Source organism: Oncorhynchus mykiss, chromosome 7 (assembly GCF_013265735.2).
Source record: "Oncorhynchus mykiss isolate Arlee chromosome 7, USDA_OmykA_1.1, whole genome shotgun sequence".
NCBI lineage: Eukaryota > Metazoa > Chordata > Actinopteri > Salmoniformes > Salmonidae > Oncorhynchus > Oncorhynchus mykiss.
In genome coordinates, this window is record NC_048571.1 from 86,768,665 (window position 1) to 86,786,164 (window position 17,500).

Genomic DNA, 17,500 nt, shown 5'->3' on the forward strand with positions numbered 1-17,500 from the left:
AGGGAGGGAGGGAGGGAGGGAGAGAGGGAGAGAGGGAGGGAGAGAGGGAGGGAGGGATGGAGAGGGAGAGAGGGAGGGAGGGAGGGAGGGAGGGAGGGAGGGAGAGAGGGAGGGAGGGAGGGAGGGAGGGAGGGGTGGAGAGAGGGAGGGATGGATGGAGAGAGGGAGGGAGGGATGGATGGATGGATGGATGGATGGATGGATAGGGAGGGAGGGATGGATGGATGGATGGATGGAGAGAGAGCGAGGGAGGGAGGGATGGATGGAGAGAGAGGGAGGGATGGATGGAGAGAGAAAGAGGGAGGGATGGAGAGAGGGAGGGATGGAGAGAGGGAGAGAGGGAGGGAGGGATGGAGAGAGGGAGGGAGGGATGGATGGATGGATAGAGGGAGGGATGGAGAGAGGGAGGGATGGATGGAGAGAGGGAGGGATGGATGAAGAGAGAGGGAGGGATGGAGAGAGGGAGGGAAGAAGAGAGGGAGGGAGGGAGGGATGGATGGATGGAGAGAGGGAGGGATGGATGGAGAGAGGGCGGGATGATGGATGGAGAGAGGGATGGATGGATGGAGAGAGGGAGGGATGAATGGAGAGAGGGAGAGATGGATGGAGAGAGAGAGGGATGGATGAAGAGAGGGAGGGATGGATGAAGAGAGAGAGGGAGGGGGAGAGGGAGGGATGGAGAGAGAGAGGGAGGGAGGGGTGGATGGAGAGAGGGAGGGGTGGAGAGAGGGAGGGATGGATGGAGAGAGGGATGGATGGAGAGAGGGAGGCATGGATGGAGAGAGAGAGGGATGGATGGAGAGAGAGAGGGATGGATGAAGAGAGGGAGGGATGGATGGAGAGAGAGAGGGAGAGAGAGAGGGATGGATGGAGAGAGGGAGGGAGGGATGATGGAGAGAGAGGGAGGGATGGATGGATGGAGAGAGGGAGGGATGGATGGAGAGAGGGCGGGATGATGGATGGAGAGAGGGATGGATGGATGAGAGAGGGAGGGATGAATGGAGAGAGGGAGAGATGGATGGAGAGAGAGAGGGATGGATGAAGAGAGGGAGGGATGGATGAAGAGAGAGAGGGAGGGAGAGAGGGAGGGATGGAGAGAGAGAGGGAGGGAGGGGTGGATGGAGAGAGGGAGGGGTGGAGAGAGGGAGGGATGGATGGAGAGAGGGATGGATGGAGAGAGGGAGGCATGGATGGAGAGAGGGAGGCATGGATGGAGAGAGGGAGGGATGGATGGAGAGAGGGAGGGAGAGAGGGAGGGATGGATGGAGAGAGAGAGGGAGGGAGAGAGGGAGGGATGGAGAGAGAGAGCGAGGGAGGGGTGGATGGAGAGAGGGAGGGGTGGAGAGAGGGAGGGAGGGATGGAGAGAGGAAGGGATGGAGAGAGGAAGGGATGGATGGAGAGAGGGAGGGAGGGATGGATGGAGAGGGAGGGATGGATGGATGGAGAGAGAGGGGGGGAGGGATGGATGGAGAGAGAGAGAGGGAGGGATGGAGAGAGGGAGGGAGGGATGGAGAGAGGGAGGGAGGGATGGAGAGGGAGAGAGGGAGGGAGGGAGAGAGGGAGAGAGGGAGGGAGGGAGGGAGAGAGGGAGGGGTGGAGAGAGGGAGGGATGGATGGAGAGAGGGAGGGATGGAGAGAGGAAGGGATGGATGGAGAGAGGGAGGGAGGGATGGATGGATGGATGGAGAGGGAGGGATGGATGGATGGAGAGAGAGAGAGGGAGGGAGGGATGGATGGAGAGAGAGGGAGGGAGGGATGGATGGAGAGAGAGAGAGGGAGGGATGGAGAGAGGGAGGGAGGGATGGAGAGAGGGAGGGAGGGATGGAGAGAGGGATGGAGAGAGGGATGGAGAGAGGGATGGAGGGATGGATGGAGGGAGGGAGGGAGGGAGGGAGGGAGGGAGGGAGGGAGGGAGGGAGGGAGGGAGGGAGGGAGGGAGGGAGAAGAGGTAGAGAGAGAGGTAGAGAGAGAGAGAGAGAGAGGTAGAGAGAGAGAGAGGTAGAGAGAGGTAGAGAGAGAGAGAGGTAGAGAGAGGTAGAGAGAGAGAGGTAGAGAGAGAGAGGTAGAGGGAGAAGAGGTAGAGAGAGGTAGAGAGGTAGAGAGAGAGGTAGAGAGAGAGGTATAGAGAGAGGTAGAGAGAGAGGTAGAGAGAGGTAGAGAGGTAGAGAGAGAGGTAGAGAGAGGTAGAGGGGGAGAGGTAGAGAGGGGGAGAGAGAGAGAGAGGTAGAGAGGTAGAGAGAGAGGGAGGGAGGGAGGGAGGGAGGGAGGGATGGATCGTTGGGCCAGTAAATGAAAGGTTGTTGGTACGAATCCCCGGCAAGGTGGAAAAATCTGTTGTTCTTGAGCAAGGCAGTTAACACCCATTCACAGCTGCTCCCCGGGTCCCGTGGACATTGATTAAGGCAGTCCCCCGCACCTCCATGATTCAAAGGGGTTGGGTTAAATTAGGAAGACATTTCGGTTAAATGCATTCAGTTGTGCATCTGCATCCCCTTATTTTACTGGATACAGAGAGATAAAAATGGTTAATCTGACTCCGGGGATGTATCCCTTTAAGGACAGAAGTATCCCTTTAAGGACAGAAGTATCCCTTTATAAGGACAGAATCCCTTTCAGGACAGTATCCCTTTCAGGACAGTATCCCTTCAAGGACAGAATCCCTTCAAGGACAGAATCCCTTTAAGGACAGTATCCCTTTAAGGACAGAAGTATCCCTTTAAGGACAGAAGTATCCCTTTAAGGACAGAAGTATCCCTTTAAGGACAGAAGTATCCCTTTATAAGGACAGAAGTATCCCTTTATAAGGACAGAATCCCTTTCAGGACAGTATCCCTTCAAGGACAGAATCCCTTTAAGGACAGAATCCCTTTAAGGACAGTATCCCTTTAAGGACAGAATCCCTTTAAGGACAGTATCCCTTTAAGGACAGTATCCCTTTAAGGACAGTATCCCTTTAAGGACAGAATCCCTTTAAGGACAGAATCCCTTTAAGGACAGTATCCCTTTAAGGACAGTATCCCTTTAAGGACAGTATCCCTTTAAGGACAGAATCCCTTTAAGGACATTATCCCTTTAAGGACAGTATCCCTTTAAGGACAGAATCCCTTTAAGGACAGAATCCCTTTAAGGACAGAATCCCTTTAAGGACAGTATCCCTTTAAGGACAGTATCCCTTTAAGGACATTACCAGTGAAGCAGCATCCAACAGATGGAAAGACAGCACCATGCAATATAGAAAAAATACCTTGTTGATGCTTGATATGCCTACTTTTCCAATCTGATTGAGGAGAATAAAAACATAAATAACAAAATACATGTTTGATAGTGAAAAACTAAGAAGCGGCATTCCCTACGTAAGGATGGCCTTCACTTCAGCAGCGATGAATTCATGAACTTCTTCGACGAAAAGATCATGATCATTAGAAAACAAATGACTGACTCATGAATCTGCATATTTCTCCCAAACTCAGACAGAACTGCAAGGACCTCGGATCGATCAATCAATCAATCAATCAATCAAGTGTTTTAATCCTGTATCTCTCGGCACATTCACAAAAATATTCATGGCCTCTAAACCTTCCATCTGTCTAGTGGACCCTATTCCAACTAAACTACTGAAAGAGCTGCTTCCTGTGCATGGTCCTCCTATGTTGAACATAATAAACGTCTCTCTATCCACCGGATGTGTACCAAACTCACTAAAAGTGGCAGTAATAAAGCCTCTCTTGAAAAAGCCAAACCTTGACCAATCAGAAAAAACTATTGGCCTATATCAAATCTCTGATTCCTCTCTATTTAAAAAAAAAAAAAAAAAAGCTTCCTGAAGAAATAACGAAACGCTCCAGTCTGGTTTTAGACCCCATCATAGCACTGAGACTGCACTTGTGAAGGTGGTCAATTACCTTTTAATGGTGTCAGACAAGGCTCTGTGTCTGTCCTCACGCTCCAAGACATTTTTAACGCTTTCATCACAATCACAATATTCTTTTGGAGATTGGAAAACTTAATTGGTCTACACTGACAAGTTCTTGCTGGTTTAGAAATAAATAAAAACCCTGGAATGAGTAGGTGTGTCCAAACTTTTGACTGGAACTTTCTTAATTAATATAATTAATATTATGGTGTTTCTATTCCAAGAAAAATGAAAAACTCTCTGGGTTTCCTTTAGGGTGGAAAATATGGCGCTGTACAACGTGACGGTGGGCAGTACCGTACTGGGCTATTTAGCTAAAGAATCGCTGTGCCGTGCGGGCACGCGCGGGAGACCGATGTTCAATTCCCCGACGGGGAGGAAGGAGTAGGCTGTCCTTGAAAATAAGAATTTGTTCTTAACTGACTTGCCTAGTTAAATTAAGGTTACACTGAGAGCATAACATTTCTACACCCTCATTTTCTAATTCTAGTCTAACCAATACCCAAACAGAGATTCAGTGAAAATTAAAATCTCATTGATTTATCAAGACCAGTCCCCATGCTCGTCTCAGAGACGTGTGAAACGGTGCTGAAATTGTTGACCACAGCAGGTAAGGCTATTGCTTCAAATCCAATTGCTTCTAACTTCAAAATGATCTTTAAATAAATAAGACCTACCTCCACTTTTAACAGAACATTACTCAACACTAGTGAGACTCATGTCACCTACGGTAGTCCTACAATATATGACGTGACTCTCCGCCAATAATTACATATAGAGGATTGGAGGATATTTCTGTAATTCAGTGATATTTATTCCCATAGTGATTCATTATGGATCCATAACTAAATTACCACTGGGCTATTTAGCCAAAGTATCAAAATGCAGAGAGGTGTTGGTAAGGGTAAATTGTCCTGCTAACAGCCCATAATGGACTATTATAATACTGTACCAGGTCAGGATTACCAGAATATTTTTTTATTAAAGACTATGTTGCAGACTGACAAGTAAACATAGCCTACAATACATACTGTAGTAAACATGGGAAAGTGCCTAATTCCTTACATAAGGGAGAGCAGGCCCATGTCCAGACTTTCTCGGTGACCTCAAGTACTCATTAACTCGGTCTTTAATGCTTTTTCGGGTTGCATCAGTCACGGACAGAAACTTCTGAGACACAGTAATTTTTTAGCAGAGATTACTCCAGTGCTAGCCTCTCTATACTGGCTTCCTGTTAAGGCTAGAGCTGCTAGCCTACCAAGCATTACATGGACTTACAGTATCGCTCCGATGTGGTTCTGCCGTACATGCCTACACTTACGCTACGATCACAAGAAGCAGGCCTCCTTATTTTTCCTAATTTCTAAGCAAACAGCTGGAGGAAGGGCTTTCTCCCATTTTTTAAGGAATTGTCTGCCGATCCTTTTGAGATTCACAGACTCGGCCTCAACCTTTAAGTACTTCCTGAACACTCTTCAATGTGTGATTGAGTGTCGTCTGGCCCCCCAGGCGTGTGAAGGTGAACGGCAACAAACCACCCTTGTTGTCTCTGCCTGGCAGACTCCCCTCTCTCCAATGGTATTCTCTGCCTCTGACGGAGTCACTGGCTTGCTCCCATGCCATCTTAACGAGGGGTGCATCTCTTCGTGCCAGGCAACCCCCCTAGACTTTTTCGCCCCCTCGGGCTTGTGTGGTCGAGGAGATCTTTGTGGTCTCTCTCTCTCTCATTGCCATCCCGCAGGACTACCTGGCCTGACAACTCCTATCTGTCCCCGTCACCCAATCCACATGGTTGTGCTGCTGATCCAGTTTCTGCTGTTCTGCCTGTGGCTATGGAGCCCTGTTTACCGGTAGTGCTACCTTGTCCCGGACCTGCAGTTTCGACCCTCTCACTCCACCACACCTGCTGTCTTGACCTCTGACTACTCTGCCGACATTTACTCCTGAGGTGCTGAACTGTTGCACCCACTACAACCACTGTGATTATTATGTGGGTAGTGCACTATGTAGGGCAAAGGGTGGCATTTGAGATGCAGGGGGAGAGAGGAACACAGAGGGACTAGGCCTACAACACATATTGTAGTGGACGGCAGGGCAGGGAATCAAACCCCGGGTCACTGGAGAGAAAGGGAAAAAACTACACATCGCGCAAATAGTCTTCAGTTCAGTCTATAATGACCAGGCAGTAGTCTTCAGGTCAGTCTATAATGACCAGGCAGTAGTCTTCAGGTCAGTCTATAATGACCAGGCTGTAGTCTTCAGGTCAGTCTATAATGACCAGGCTGTAGTCTTCAGGTCAGTCTATAATGACCGGGCTGTAGTCTTCAGGTCAGTCTATAATGACCAGGCTGTAGTCTTCAGGTCAGTCTATAATGACCAGGCTGTAGTCTTCAGGTCAGTCTATAATGACCAGGCTGTAGTCTTTTGTTCAGTCTATAATGACCCGGCTGTAGTCTTCAGTTCAGTCTATAATGACCAGGCTGTAGTCTTCAGGTCAGTCTATCATGACCCGGCTGTAGTCTTCAGGTCAGTCTATAATGACCAGGCTGTAGTCTTCAGGTCAGTCTATAATGACCCGGCTGGGTAACAGCTATTAGAGACCATTACATCAGACAGAGGCTTCATCCCAAATGGAACCCCTCAGCATGTCACACGACATAGAGACCCCTCAGCATGTTACACGACATAGAGACCCCTCAGCATGTCACACGACATAGAGACCCCTCAGCATGTCACACGACATAGAGACCCCTCAGCATGTTACACGACATAGAGACCCCTCAGAGAGGAGGGTGGGGATGAGAGGACAGGGAGGGAGGGTGGAGGAGAGGGGAGAGGGAGGGAGGAGAGGGAGATAGACAGGTGGAGTAGGAGCAGGGAAGAAACAAGGCAGCCTGGGAGGGAGGGAGGGAGGGAGGAACATTTGTTGTGTAACTGGGAGTCTCGTGAGTGAAAACATCCAAAGATCATCAAAGGTAAATGGTTAATTTGATTGCTTTTCTGATTTTCGTGACCAAGCTTCCTGATGCTAAGTGTACATAATGCTATGCTGGGCTATCGATAAATGTACACAAACGCTTGGATTGCTGTCGCTGTAAAGCATAATTTCAAAATCTGAGATGACAGGTGGATTAACAAAAGGCTAAACTGTGTTTTTCAATATTGCACTTCTTGTCAACTCGGGGATTCGATCAAGTAAACCTTTCGGTTACTGGTCCAACGCATTAACCACTAGGCTACCTGGCTCCCCTGATTGAGATGAGGAGGTTTCAACCATCAGGAGAACTACAATGACACCCTATTCCCTATATTTCCTGCACTACTTTTCATCAGAGCCGTATGGATAGGATGTTATTTGGGATGCAGCTTAGGGCCTGGAACCAATTACATCCTGTCCCGCAAACATCCCCCCCCCCCCAAAAAAAAAAAATCAGAGGGACATTCCAAACATTCCGTGGTATATGGTAGTTTACCTGCCTATGGAGCAAGGACTTCCTGGAGTCTCCAGGGAAAGCTGCTCCTCCTCCTGTACCTCCTCCTCCTCCTCCTCCTGCAGCTGCTCCTCCTCCTCCTCCAAGGTCGACGCAGGTCTCCGTCTGCTGTAGAACTTCTCCGTAGTCAGTTGATTTAAAATTAGTCTTCCACACCATGACCTGTGGTGGGTAGAAAAGTGGAAAACTGAGTACAACATGTCTATGACGGCCGGAGAGGATTGTTGACTAATTAGAAAGCACCTTAGACATAAATAATATCAAATATCTTCTCCGTCTCTCTCAAAACAGATTTAAAAAATCATTGCTCAATGAACAGGGTAACAGGGGGGCTTAGAAACTAATCCGAAAGTTTCTCTGTCTATCTTAACAAGCCGTAGGTGTGTATTGTTGTGGATATTGTGGATAGTCAGATTAATATAATAGTTTGATTAAAATGTTTACATGCTTTTGCAAGAAGAACGGTTTCTCCTAATAGTCCTGTTTCCATGGACACGATTGGGACTCTTGATAAATGCAGAAAAATCGGCAATCACAAGAAAACGTTCAACAACAGCAACTCGAGTTACTTTTGGGAGGCATTTTGGGACATTTAAAGTTTGTATGTGGAAACGACTTCTTAGACCCATAGATTTAGTTGTTCCAAACTCACTTCACTGGCACTAAAGAGGGTTGGCTCGCTCGGCTGCTGCTAGCACACACCCAGATCAAATACAAAGCTGAAAACGCCCATTAAGGTGTTTTACATGTCCTAATAATTATAAATATTACTCTGAAAACGAGGTGTTTTAAATCATCTATACTTACTTTGATTTTAGGCTGATCAAGACAAGCACTGTGAGGTGGTTACTATTGTATAATCTGCCTACTGCCATCATCAGTTTAATATCTAATTATTACTGTACATGTAAAACGTACTGAATTTGTGTGAGGGAGGGAGGGAGGGAGGGAGGGAGGGAGGGAGGGAGGGAGGGTGTGCGTGCGTGCGTGCACAGTGCGTGCACAGTGCATTCTGAAAGTATTCAGACCCCTTAACTTTTTCCACATTTTGTTAAGTTATTATTATCTTATTCAAAAATGTATTCAAGAGTTTTTTTTTTCTTCATCAATCAAACACACAATACCCCATAATGACAAAGAAAAAAAAGTTTTATCAATTTGTGCAAATGTATAAAATAAATAACTGAAATATCACATTGACATAAGTATTCAGACCCTTTACTCAGTACTTTTCAGAAGCACATTTGGCAGCGATTACAGCCTCGAATCTTCTTGGGTACAAAAGCAAATTTCAATTTACAAAAAAAAATTTTTTTCGTCCTTTGAGCTTCTAGTATTGAAATCTATGCAGCCTACCTCAATCATTTTTTATAGCTACAGTTTACAGGCCTCCTGGGCCGTATACAGCGTTCCTCACTGAGTTCCCTGAATTCCTATCGGACCTTGTAGTCATAGCAGATAATATTCTAATCTTTGGTGACTTTAATATTTACATGGAAAAGTCCACAGACCCACTCCAAAAGGCTTTCGGAGCCATCATCGACTCAGTGGGTTTTGTCCAACATGTCTCCGGACCCACTCACTGTCACAGTCATACTCTGGACCTAGTTTTGTCCCATGGAATAAAAATTGAGATTCATAATGTTTTTCCTCATAATCCAGGACTATAGGACCACCATTTTATTACGTTTGCAATCGCAACCAATAATCTGCTCAGACCCCAACCAAGGATCATCAAAAGCCGTGCTATGAATTCTCAGACAACCCAAATATTCCTTGATGCCCTTCCAGACTCCCTCCTACCCAAGGACGTCAGAGTCCAAAAATCAAACCATCTGAGGAACTCAATTTAACCTTGCGCAATACCCTAGATGCAGTAGCACCACTAAATAAAACAAACATTTGTCATAAGAAACTAGCTCCCTGGTATACAGAAAACACCGAGCTCTGAAACAAGCTTCCAGAAAATTGGAACGCTACACCAAACTGGAAGTCTTCCGACTAGCTTGGAAAGACAGTACCGTGCAGTATCGAAGAGCCCTCACTGCTGCTCCACCAAATTGGAAGTCTTCCGACTAGCTTGGAAAGACAGTACCGTGTAGTATCGAAGAGCCCTCACTGCTGCTCCATCATCCTATTTTTCCAACTTAATTGAGGAAAATAAGAACAATCCAAAATGTATTTTTGATACTGTCGCAAAGCTAACTAAAAAGCAGCATTCCCCAAGACAGGATGGCTTTCACTTCAGCAGTGATACATTCATGAACTTCTTTGAGGAAAAGGTCATGATCATTAGAAAGCAAATTACAGACTATTCCTCCAAAACTCAGTTGTCCTGAGTCTGCACAACACTGCCAAGACCTAGGATCAAGGGAGACACTGAAGTGTTTTAATACTGTATCTCTTGACACAATGATGAAAATAATCATGGCCTCTAAACCTTCAAGCTGCATACTGGACCCTATTCCAACTAAACTACTGAAAGAGCTGCTTCCTGTGCTCGGCACTCCTATGTTGAACATAATAAACGGCTCTCTATCCACCGGATGTGTACCAAACTCAATAAAAGTGGCAGTAATAAAGCCTCTCTTAATAAAAAAGCCAAACCTTGACCCAGAAAATATAAAAAACTAAAATCCCAGGTCATGTGATTGTGGAGGCCAGGTTATCTGATGCAGCACTCCATCATTCTCTTTGGCCAAATAGCCCTTACCTGTGGTAACCATGCTGGTTAAGTGTGCCTTGAATTCTAAATAAATCACAGACAGTGTTACCAGCAAAGCACCCCCACACCATCACACCTCCTCCTCCATGCTTCAAGGTGGGAACCACACATGCAGAGATCATCTGTTCACCTACTCTGCGTCTCACAAAGACACAGCGGTTGGAACTAAAAATATCAAATTTGGACTCATCAGACCAAAGGACAGATTTCCACTGGTCTAATGTCCATTGCTCATGTTTCTTGGCCCAAGCAAGTCACTTCTTATTGGTGTCCTTTAGTAGTGGTTTCTCTGCAACAATTCAACCATGAATGTCATGTACTGTCATGTTGTGTCTTGTCTCTGTCCTTTCCCTTCACCCTGTCTCCCTCTGCTGGTCGTTGTTAGGTTACCTTTTCTCCCCCTCTTTCCCCCAGCTGTGCCTTGTCTCCTCCTAACCACCTCGTCACCCCTTTTCCCACCTGTTCCCTTTTTCCCTCTGATTAGGTCCCTATATCTCTCTCTGTTTCTGCTCCTGTCTTTGTCGGATTCTTGTTTGTTGTGTTTCATGCCTGAACCAGACTGTCGTCATGTTTGCTGTAACCTTGTCTTGTCCTGTCGGAATCTGCCGGTCCGTCTGAGCCTACCTATGTTTGGTAATTAAAGAAGCTCTGTTTAAGTTAATTCGCTTTTGGGTCCTCATTCACGCACCGTAACAATGAAGGCCTGATTCACACAGTCTCCTCTGAACAGTTGATGTTGAACTCTCACTGGAACTCTGTGAAGCATTTATTTGGGCTGGTAACTTTAATGAACTTATCCTCTGCAGCAGAGGTAACTCTGGGTTTTCCTTTCCTGTGGCGGTCCTCATGAGAGCTAGTTTCATCATAGCGCTTGATGGTTTTTGGTCTGGTTTAGATCTTATCTGTCGGAAAGATATCAGTTTGTCTCTGTCGATGGTTTGTCCTCTGACAAATCAACTGTAAATTCCGGCTCCGTTTTAGGTCCACTATTGTTTTCACTATATATTCTACCTCTTGGTGATGTCATTCGGAAACATAATGTTAACTTTCACTAATATGCGGATGACACACAGCTGTACATTTCGATGAAACATGGTGAAGCCCCAAAATTGCCTTCCCTGGAAGCCTGTGTTTCAGACATAAGGAAGTGGATGGCGGCAAAAGTTATACTTTTAAACAAAACAGAGATGCTTGTTCTAGGTCCCAAGAAACAAAAGAGATCTTCTGATGAATCTGACAATATTACATTTATTTATTTTTTTTATCCGTTATTTTACCAGGTAAGTTGACTGAGAACACGTTCTCATTTACAGCAACGACCTGGGGAATAGTTACAGGGGAGAGGAGGGGGATGAATGAGCCAATTGTAAACTGGTGATTATTAGGTGACCATGATGGTTTGAGGGCCAAATTGGGAATTTAGCCAGGACACCGGGGTTAACACCCCTACTCTCACGATAAGTGCCATGGGATCTTTAATGACCTCAGAGAGTCAGGACACCCGTTTAACCCTACACAGGGCAGTGTCCCCAATCGCTTGGGATATTTTTTAGACTAGAGGAAAGAGTGCCTCCTATTGGCCCTCCAACAGCACTTCCAGCAGCATCTGGTCTCCCACCCAGGAACTGACCAGGACCAACCCTGCTTAGCTTCAGAAGCAAGCAAGCAATTCATCTTGATGGTTGTTCAGTCGTCTCAAATAAAACTGAAGGACCTCGGCGTTACTCTGGACCCTGATCTCTCTTTTGACGAACGTATGGAAAAATCACTAAATAAACTTCTAAACACGGATGCTAGAATCTTGACTAGAACCCAAAAATGGTATTATACTATTCCAGTGCTAACCTCTCTACACTGGCTTCCTGTTAAGGCAATGGCTGATTTCAAGGTTTTACTGATAACCAACAAAGCATTACATGGGCTTGCTCCTACCTATCTCTTCGATTTGGTCCTGCCGTACATACCTACACGTACGCTACGGTCACAAGACGCAGGCCTCCTAACTGTCCCTAGAATTTCTAAGCAAACAGCTGGAGGCAGGGCTTTCTCCTATAGAGCTCCATTTTTATGGAATGGTCTGCCTACCCATGTGAGAGACGCAGACTCAGTCTCAACCTTTAAGTCTTTACTGAAGACTCATCTCTTTAATAGGTCCTATGATTGAGTGTAGTCTGGCCCAGGAGTGGGAAGGTGAACGGAAAGGCTCTGGAGCGACGAACCGCCCTTGCTGTCTCTGCCTGGCCGGTTCCACTCTCTCCACTGGGATTCTCTGCCTCTAACCCTATTACAGGGGCTGAGTCACTGGCTTACTGGTGCTCTTCCATGCCATCCCTAGGAAGTGTGCGTCACTTGAGTAGGGTTGAGTCACTGACGTGGTCTTCCTGTCTGGGTTGGCGCCCTCCCTTGGGTTGTGCCGTGGCGGAGATCTTTGTGGGCTCTACTCGGCCTTGTCTCAGGATGGTAAGATGGTGGTTGAAGATATCCCTCTAGTGGTGTGGGGGCTGTGCTTTGGCAAAGTGGGGGGGGTTATATCCTGCCTGTTTGGCCATGTCCGGGGGTATCGTCAGACGGGGCCCACAGTGTCTTCCGACCACTCCTGTCTCAGCCTCCAGTATTTATGCTGCAGTAGTTTATGTGTCGGTGGGCTAGGGTCAGTTTGTTATATCTGGAGTATTTCTCCTGTCTTATCCAGTGTCCTGTGTGAATTTAAGTATGGTCTCTCTAATTCTCTCTTTCTTTCTCTGAGGACCTGAGCCCTACTTGGCCGGATGACTCCTTGCTGTCCCCAGTCCACCTGGCCGTGCTGCAGCTCCAGTTTCAACTGTTCTGCCTGCGGCTATGGAACATGACCTGTTCACTGGACGTGCTACCTGTCCCAGACCTGCTGTTTTCAACTCTCTAGAGAGAGCAGGAGCGGTAGAGATCCTCTGAATGATCGGCTATGAAAAGCCAACTGACATTTACGCCTGAGGTGCTGACTTGTTGCTCCATCGACAACCACTGTGATTATTATTATTTGACCCTGCTGGTCTATCTATGAACATCTTGGCCATGTTCTGTTATAATCTCCACCTGGCACAGCCAGAAGAGGACTTTGCCACCCCTCATAGCCTGGTTCCTCTCTAGGTTTCTCTCTAGTTTTTCCTAGCCACCGCGCTTCTACACCTTGCTTGCTGTTTGGGGTTTCAGGCTGGGTTTCTGTACAGCACTTTGTGACATCAGCTGATGTAAGAAGGGCTTTATAAATTAATTTGATTGATTGATTTGACGTTTCAAGCTTGGCACACCTGTATTTAGGGAGTTTCTCCCATTCTTCTCTGCAAATCCTCTCAAGCTTTGTCTGGTTGGATGGAGAGGCTGCACAGAAGTCTGCACAGATATTTTCAGGTCTCTTCAGAGATGCTTGATCGGGTTCAAGTCCGGGCTCTGGCTGGGCCACTCAAGGACATTCAGAGACTTGTCCTGAAGCCGCTGCTGTGTTGTCTTGGTTGTGTGCTTAGGGTCGTTGTCCTGTTGAAAGGTGAACCTTTGCCCCAGTCTGAGGTCCTGAGCACTCTGGAGCAGGTTTTTAATCAAGGATCTATCAAGGATCTCTCTGTACTTGTTTATCATGGTCTGAGAGTCTTTAGGTGCCTTTTGGCAAACTAAAGGCAGGCTGTCTTGTACCTTTACTGAGGAGTGGCTTCTGTCTGGCCACTCTATCATAAAGGCCAGATTAGTGGAGTGCTGCAGAGATGGCTGTCCTTCTGGAAGGTTCTCCAATATCCACAGAGGAACTCTGGTGCTCTGTCAGAGTGACCATCGGGTTCTTGGTCACCTCACTGACCAAGGCCCGTCTCCCCCGATTGCTCGGTTTGGCCGGGCGGCCAGATCTACGAAGAGTCTTGTTGGATCCAAACTTCTTCCATTTAAAAATGATGGAGGCCACTGTGTTCTTGGGGACCTTCAATGCTGCAGAAATGTGTTGGTACCCTTCCCCGGATCTGTGCCTCGACACAATCCTGTCTCTGAGCTTTACAGACAATTCCTTCGACGTCATGTCTTGGTTTTTGCTCTGACATGCACTGTCAACTGTAGGACCTCATATAGACAGGTGTGTCCCTTTTCAAATCATGTCCAATCAATTGATTTTACCACAGGTGGACACCAATCAAGTCAGAGAAACATCTCAAGGATGATCAATGGAAACAGGATGCAGCTGAGCTGAATTTCGAGTCTCATATCAAAGGGTCTGAATACTTATGTAGATAAGGTATTTATTTTATTTTTTTATATATTTGCAAAATTTCTACAAACCTGTTTTTGCTTTGTTGTTATGTGGTATTGTGTGTAGATTGATGAGATGTTTTATTTATTTAATCAATTTTAGAGTAAGGCTGTAACGTAACAAAATGTGGAAAAAAGTAAAGGGGTCTAAATACTTTCCGAATTCTCTGTGTGTGTGTCAGGGAACAGCAGGCTGCCACAGTCTCCATCACGTGCCAGAAGAGAGGAGGGAAGAAGAGAGGAGAGAAGAAGAGAGGAGGGAACAGCAGGCTGCCACAGTCTCCATCACATGCCAGAAGGGAGGAGGGAAGAAGAGAGGAGAGAAGAGAGGAGGGAAGAAGAGAGGAGAGAAGAAGAGAGGAGGGAACAGCAGGCTGCCACAGTCTCCATCACGTGCCAGAAGAGGAGGGAAGAAGAGAGGAGGGAAGAAGAGAGGAGAGAAGAAGAGAGGAGGGAACAGCAGGCTGCCACAGTCTCCATCACGTGCCAGAAGAGGAGAGAAGAAGAGAGGAGGGAAGAAGAGAGGAGGGAAGAAGAGAGGAGAGAAGAGGAGAGAAGAAAAGAGGAGGGAACAGCAGGCTGCCACAGTCTCCATCACATGCCAGAAGAGAGGAGGGAAGAAGAGAGGAGAGAAGAAGAAAGGAGAGAAGAAGAGAGGAGGGAAGAAGAGAGGAGAGAAGAAGAGAGGAGGGAACAGCAGACTGCCACAGTCTCCATCACATGCCATAAGAGAGGAGGGAAGAAGAGATGAGGGAAGAAGAGAGGAGGGAAGAAGAGAGGAGGGAACAGGACTTGACGATTATATCATCAAATTTGTGAAAACGTAATTTAAGATGTATATGTGACTCGTTTGAGGAAACTAGGCGTATGTGTCACTACTTCACAGGAGCGCCGTTTGAACGTAAACTTGTTTTATTTTTTTATCAAAATCAGTTTTTTTTGGCAGAAATGTCTTCTGGAACATGTTAATTTTCACGTGCCTTAATAACAAACTTGTGTGCCATCTGTAAATACGAATACAATGGTGAAATTATGAGTCTAGTTGGTTTAGCCACAGAAAAAGGAAGCAACCTTCCTGCTAGCCATGATTGGCTGAGATAATGAGTGGGCTGGACATAACGAGAGATGAGTTCTGATTGGTCTGCCATGTAGCTTCTGTCTATAACATGAGCTGGTCAGTATGTCTAGGTAATCCTTTCTAACATGGCTTTTTTATAAAGACATCACGTAGTAGAACTGGATCAGTGTTGCTCTCCACTTTCAGGAGGACCGAGTTTTGAAATCAGTGGAATTAGAGTATTATAGCTCAGGAGATGGAGAACATTCTGGCGTTTGACTGTAAATATGCAGACGGAGTCGAAAAGAGAACACACAGAAGGCTGTTGTATAAAACACCTGTCTCCGGATTACATCTTCAAACTCAGGGCAACCATAGTATCCATGACAGAGAGGGAGAAGTGTCCATCCATGTATACGGACGGGTAAGAGAGACTAGCTAGCTACATTTACACATTTCTAATGGTCAGAAAGTCGTTTTCATTTCAAGTTAAAAATGTACTGTTAGCTAGCTAGAGGTAATCATTTCTAACACTGATTACATGATCTGTACTGTTAGCTAGCTAGAGGTAATCATTTCTAACGCTGATTACATGATCTGTACTGTTAGCTAGCTAAGGTTATCTGGCTGGTTAGCTAGCTAAGGTTATCTGGCTGGTTAGCTAGCTAAGGTTATCTGGCTGGTTAGCTAGCTAACGTTACGTGTATGATCTGTGTAGTAATATTATTCATATCTCAGAGTGATTTGCATTGCTAGTTATAGACTAATGTTAGCTAGCTAACGTTATCTGGCTGATTAGCTAGCTAACGTTATCTGGCTGGTTAGCTAGCTAACGTTATCTGGCTGGTTAGCTAGCTAACGTTACGTGTATGATCTGTGTAGTAATATTATTCGTATCTCAGAGCCATTTGCATTGCTAGTTATAGACTAATGTTAGCTAGCTAACGTTATCTGGCTGGTTGGCTACCTGTAAATTCATGCAGGGTAGTAACGTTATGAGTTGTGATTATGGTTAATTGCTTCGCTAGCTAGCTTCATGTCGAAACAAAAGACTCCACTATGCAAGTAACCATTTCAATAGAATGTTAATGATGTCAAAACTGTTGATAGACAGTTGAATATGGCACATATGTCAGTAAAGGAATATGGCCGGTGTCAGTAAAGGAATATGGCCGGTGTCAGTAAAGGAATATGGCCGGTGTCAGTAAAGGAATATGGCCGGTGTCAGTAAACGAATATGGGAGAGAGAGAGAGAGAGAGAGAGAGAGAGAGAGAGACAGAGACAGAGACAGAGACAGAGACAGAGACAGAGACAGAGACAGAGAGAGAGAGAGAGAGAGAGAGCCCTTTATGGTTGCGAGGTCTGGGGTCCGCTCACCAACCAAGACTTCACAAAATGGGACAAACACCAAATTGAGACTCTGCACGCAGAATTCTGCAAAAATATCCTCCGTGTACAACGTAGAACACCAAATAATGCATGCAGAGCAGAATTAGGCCGATACCCACTAATTATCAAAATCCAGAAAAGAGCCGTTAAATTCTACAACCACCTAAAAGGAAGTGATTCACAAACCTTCCATAACAAAGCCATCACCTACAGAGAGATGAACCTGGAGAAGAGTCCCCTAAGCAAGCTGGTCCTGGGGCTCTGTTCACAAACACAAACACACCCTACAGAGCCCCAGGACAACAGCACAATTAGACCCAACCAAATCATGAGAAAACAAAAAGATAATTACTTGACACATTGGAAAGAATTAACAAAAAAACAGAGCAAACTAGAATGCTATTTGGCCCTAAACAGAGAGTACACAGCGGCAGAATACCTGACCACTGTGACTGACCCAAAATTAAGGAAAGCTTTGACTATGTACAGACTCAGTGAGCATAGCCTTGCTATTGAGAAAGGCCGCCGTAGGCAGACATGGCTCTCAAGAGAAGACAGGCTATGTGCTCACTGCCCACAAAATGAGGTGGAAACTGAGCTGCACTTCCTAACCTCCTGCCCAATGTATGACCATATTAGAGAGACATATTTCCCTCA

The 17,500-nt window shown here is 46.2% G+C and overlaps 1 protein-coding gene across 1 annotated transcript in view; it reads right to left on the reverse strand.

The window, feature by feature from the left end:
• The window catches only part of poc1a (POC1 centriolar protein A), a 96,746-nt gene that overhangs the window by 44,897 nt on the left and 34,349 nt on the right, over nucleotides 1-17,500 (reverse strand). Inside the window, exon 9 of the mRNA XM_036984282.1 lies at nucleotides 7,388-7,567. Within this exon, the coding sequence (XP_036840177.1) occupies nucleotides 7,388-7,567 (180 nt within the window). The remainder of the gene's footprint in view (nucleotides 1-7,387; nucleotides 7,568-17,500) is intronic.